We start from the raw sequence: 5,342 nt of genomic DNA, 5'->3' as shown, positions 1-5,342 counted from the left end.
TGTGTGTGTGTGTTAATGAATATAAAAGGGTGTTCTCTAGTTGTCTATCTGTGGTGGTGATGAGCGTGGTGTTGTGTTTCTCCCCTCCCTAGCCCTGGCCCCGGACAGCCTGGCCCCTCCCTCCCTGCCCAGCGAGACCAGGCCGGCGAGCCCAGAGCCCAGCGAGACCAGGCCGGTGAGCCCAGAGCCAGACCCCCCCGGAGACCAGTCCCCCTCCCTGCCCAGCCACTACCACAGCAACGCCCCCCTCAGACGCTTCAGCATGGAGGTACGACAGACGAGGGAGAGAGACGCAGGGAGGGACAGACGAGGGAGGGAGACGCAGGGAGGGAGAGACAGACACAGGGAGAGAGACGGAGGGAGAGACAGACACAGGGAGAGACAGACGGAGGGAGAGAGACGGAGGGAGAGACAGGGAGGGAGAGACAGACGCAGGGAGAGACAGACGCAGGGAGAGAGACGGAGGGAGAGACAGACGCAGGGAGAGAGAGACACAGGGAGAGAGACGGAGGGAGGGACAGACACAGGGAGAGACAGACACAGGGAGAGACAGACGGAGGGAGAGAGACGGAGGGAGAGAGAGACGCAGGGAGAGACAGACGCAGGGAGAGACAGACGGAGGGAGAGAGACGGAGGGAGAGAGAGACGCAGGGAGAGACAGACGGAGGGAGAGAGACAGAGGGAGAGACAGACACAGGGAGAGAGACGGAGGGAGGGACAGACACAGGGAGAGACAGACACAGGGAGAGACAGACGGAGGGAGAGAGACGCAGGGAGAGACAGACACAGGGAGAGAGACGGAGGGAGGGACAGACACAGGGAGAGACAGACACAGGGAGAGACAGACACAGGGAGAGACAGACGCAGGGAGAGACAGACGAGGGAGAGACAGACGCAGGGAGAGACAGACACAGGGAGAGACAGACGGAGGGAGAGAGAGACGCAGGGAGAGACAGATGGAGGGAGAGAGAGACGGAGGGAGAGAGAGACGCAGGGAGAGACAGACGCAGGGAGAGACAGACACAGGGAGAGACAGACGGAGGGAGAGACAGACGGAGGGAGAGACAGACACAGGGAGAGACAGACGGAGGGAGAGAGACGAAGGTAGAGACAGACACAGGGAGAGACAGACGGAGGGAGAGACAGACGGAGGGAGAGACAGACACAGGGAGGGACAGACGCAGGGAGAGAGAGACACAGGGAGGGACAGACGCAGGGAGAGACAGACGGAGGGAGAGACAGACGCAGGGAGAGACAGATGGAGGGAGAGACGCAGGGAGAGAGAGACGCAGGGAGAGACAGACGCAGGGAGAGACAGACACAGGGAGAGACAGACGGAGGGAGAGACAGACGGAGGGAGAGACAGACGGAGGGAGAGACAGACACAGGGAGAGACAGACAGAGGGAGAGACAGACGGAGGGAAAGCAGGAGTCTGATTTAGCCAGCTGGATATCTCACTGCACCTCAGCAGAGGACGAGGGGAGAGGTTTGATGAAAAGATGAGAGACGGACAAAGAGAGGAGGGGAGGGGAGGGGAGGAGGGGAGGGGAGGAGAGGAGGGAGGGTTTCTTCTCATCTGTCTATTGAGTACAGCTTCAAAGCTGTCTTTAGGGAGGAGGCTAGCAGATGGGTTTGAGGTATCCTATAATGGCCGGTCTCTCTTTCTTCCCAAATCCATTAAAAGTTCACAGCAAGAACCTCATTTTTGCTTTCAATTCTATATATCTGTCTATTGAGCTATTTAGTTAAATCAGCACAGCCTGACACCTGTAGAGATAACCTTCCCTAACACCCTCCCACTGAGACAGCTCTGACTCACCCACACACCCACAAACTAAGTCTTAACATTTTTCTTTAAATTCTTACTTAGACTTTGACTCAGACGGTTAAGTACACCTATTACAGGAGGAAGTGTGGTTTACTCACTCTGGAAAAATCTGAAAAACGTTCCACAGACAGAACGAGAGCAGGACAGGTCCACGTACTAGTATCCTGCTAACCTAGTATCCTTCTAACCTAGTATCCTACTAACCTAGTATCCTACTAACCTGGTATCCTACTAACCTAGTATCCTACTAACCTAGTATCCTACTAACCTAGTATCCTTCTAACCTAGTATCCTACTAACCTAGTATCCTACTAACCTAGTATTCTACTAACCTAGTATCCTATTAACCTAGTATCCTACTAACCTAGTACCCTACTAACCTAGTATCCTACTAACCTAGTATCCTTCTAACCTAGTATCCTACTAACCTAGTATCCTACTAACCAAGTATCCTACTAACCTAGTATCCTATTAACCTAGTATCCTACTAACCTAGTATCCTACTAACCTAGTGGCCTACTAACCTAGTATCCTTCTAACCTAGTATCCTACTAACCTAGTATCCTACTAACCTAGTATTCTACTAACCTAGTATCCTATTAACCTAGTATCCTACTAACCTAGTACCCTACTAACCTAGTATCCTACTAACCTAGTATCCTACTAACCTAGTGTCCTACTAACCTAGTATCCTACTAACCTAGTGTCCTACTAACCTAGTGTCCTACTAACCTAGTGTTGGCTTTTGGCGTTTCTTCTTCTGTTGCTCTGCGTTTTGTATTTTTTTTGTAAGCCTTGATAAGAGTTGCAGCACCATCTAATTATGAACCACGATGTTAATAGCCTTCTTGTTGTGATAGTCATTGATGAAATCACCCAACAGAGGATTGGAAGCGGTGACAGATGATAGATTTATTGGACAAAGATACAATCACATGGAACACTGGGATGTTTCCCTAGTCTCTCTCTCTCTCCCTGCTTCTCTGGGATGTTTCCCTAGTCTCTCTCTCTCTCTCCCTGCTTCTCTGGGATGTTTCCCTAGTCTCTCTCTCTCCCTGCTTCTCTGGGATGTTTCCCTCGTCTCTCTCTCTCTCTCTCTCCCTGCTTCTCTGGGATGTTTCCCTGGTCTCTCTCTCTCCCTGCTTCTCTGGGATGTTTCCCTAGTCTCTCTCTCTCCCTGCTTCTCTGGGATGTTTCCCTCGTCTCTCTCTCTCTCTCTCTCCCTGCTTCTCTGGGATGTTTCCCTAGTCTCTCTCTCTCCCTGCTTCTCTGGGATGTTTCCCTGGTCTCTCTCTCTCCCTGCTTCACTGGGATGTTTCCCTAGTCTCTCTCTCTCCCTGCTTCTCTGGGATGTTTCCCTGGTCTCTCTCTCTCCCTGCTTCACTGGGATGTTTCCCTAGTCTCTCTCTCTCCCTGCTTCTCTGGGATGTTTCCCTAGTCTCTCTCTCTCCCTGCTTCTCTGGGATGTTTCCCTGGTCTCTCTCTTTCCCTGCTTCTCTGGGATGTTTCCCTGGTCTCTCTCTCTCTCTCTCCCTGCTTCTCTGGGATGTTTCCCTAGTCTCTCTCTCTCCCTGCTTCTCTGGGATGTTTCCCTGGTCTCTCTCTCTCCCTGCTTCTCTGGGATGTTTCCCTAGTCTCTCTCTCTCCCTGCTTCTCTGGGATGTTTCCCTGGTCTCTCTCTCTCTCCCGGCTTCTCTGGGATGTTTCCCTCGTCTCTCTCTCTCCCTGCTTCTCTGGGATGTTTCCCTCGTCTCTCTCTCTCCCTGCTTCTCTGGGATGTTTCCCTAGTCTCTCTCTCTCCCTGCTTCTCTGGGATGTTTCCCTAGTCTCTCTCTCTCCCTGCTTCTCTGGGATGTTTCCCTGGTCTCTCTCTTTCCCTGCTTCTCTGGGATGTTTCCCTGGTCTCTCTCTCTCTCTCCCTGCTTCTCTGGGATGTTTCCCTAGTCTCTCTCTCTCCCTGCTTCTCTGGGATGTTTCCCTAGTCTCTCTCTCGCCCTGCTTCTCTGGGATGTTTCCCTCGTCTCTCTCTCTCCCTGCTTCTCTGGGATGTTTCCCTAGTCTCTCTCTCTCCCTGCTTCTCTGGGATGTTTCCCTAGTCTCTCTCTCTCTCTCTCCCTGCTTCTCTGGGATGTTTCCCTGGTCTCTCTCTCTCCCTGCTTCTCTGGGATGTTTCCCTAGTCTCTCTCTCTCCCTGCTTCTCTGGGATGTTTCCCTGGTCTCTCTCTCTCCCTGCTTCTCTGCTGGCTGCGGCTGTGGTGTGAAGTCAAGGCCTTAGACTTCCCTCCCCGCATGGTGTTATCAGCGTGTCTGTCTGCTGGGAGCAGCCAATCGGTCTGTCTGAGTTGCCTACCGTTTCCAAATCGAAGTCTCAAGGTTTGGTTGAGACGTTAAATAGTGCTCTCTCGGCCCACCCCCCACGCCTAGGCCTGCCCGTTTAGGGCCTAGTGAAGCTAGATTGGTGGAGGAGTGACCATACAGATGTGTCGCCTGTCACCCTAACATGATGTCTTAATCACCATTGGTTGTCAGTCTGGGTTGTGTGGTTTATAGTGTCCCATAGAGATGTGTCATGATACCCCAGAGGAGAGGCCCCCCCTGTGGCCTAAGTGTGACCTCTTGACACCCACTACCCCGAACGGCCACAGCAGCAGCAGCATCATCTGTCTCCCTCACTATCGACTACACAGTGTCCACGTGAAAACAAACAAACACATTAAATCAAATACATAGCAGTAAGACTCTGTAGATGTAAGAGACATTTCTCCCTAGATTCTTCACTAGTATCGTACTCTGCCATCTTGGTGGTGGAGACCATGATTACAAGCATTCACAGTATATCAGATCACATTTCCTATATTGATGATTGATAACATGTGACTCGGTGATGATCAGTAGTGGGTGTGAGTTACTACACGCTAGCCTGCTACATGGTACTACATGGTACTACGGGTACTTTGTGGTACTACACGGTACTTCTTGGTACTACATGGTCCTACATTGGTTTTTGGACTAGAGTATTACTAACCGCTGCCCTGCTATCCGTTGCCTGCCTGCGGTGGGCTGTGTGCAGGACGTAGGCAAGCGCATGTCTCTCCCCGTGGACGTGCGCCTGCCCCCCGGGTTCCTCAGGAAGCTGCAGATGGAGAGCGACGCCTCCCCCCCGGGCAAGCCTCTCAGCCGCATGTCCAGACGCGCCTCGCTGGTCAGTACCCACGCCCACACGCACACACACACACGCCCACACCACACACGCACACACACACACACACGCGCACACCACACACGCACACACACACGCGCACACACACCACACACGCACACACGTACACACACACACACACACACCACACACGCACACACGTACACACACACACGCACACACGTACACACACACACCACACACGCACACACATACACGTACACACACACGCACACACACACACGTACACACACACGCACACACGCCGAGGAGCATGAAGGATTCCGTCACGGTGGGTTTCACTGACCAGGCTT

At 52.6% G+C, this 5,342-nt stretch overlaps 1 protein-coding gene across 1 annotated transcript in view; it reads left to right on the top strand.

Annotated features, from left to right (window-relative positions):
• The window catches only part of LOC311311240 (cyclin-dependent kinase 18-like), a gene marked incomplete at both ends in the record, with an annotated part of 18,642 nt that overhangs the window by 5,103 nt on the left and 8,197 nt on the right, over nucleotides 1-5,342 (top strand). Inside the window, 2 exons of the mRNA XM_084440921.1 lie at nucleotides 93-268; nucleotides 4,900-5,031. Of these exons, the coding sequence (XP_084297047.1) occupies nucleotides 93-268; nucleotides 4,900-5,031 (308 nt within the window). The remainder of the gene's footprint in view (nucleotides 1-92; nucleotides 269-4,899; nucleotides 5,032-5,342) is intronic.

This window comes from Borostomias antarcticus, assembly GCF_949987555.1.
Source record: "Borostomias antarcticus genome assembly, chromosome: 7".
In the NCBI taxonomy this organism is placed as follows: Eukaryota; Metazoa; Chordata; class Actinopteri; order Stomiiformes; family Stomiidae; genus Borostomias; species Borostomias antarcticus.
This window is presented reverse-complemented; position numbering and strand designations above follow the sequence as displayed.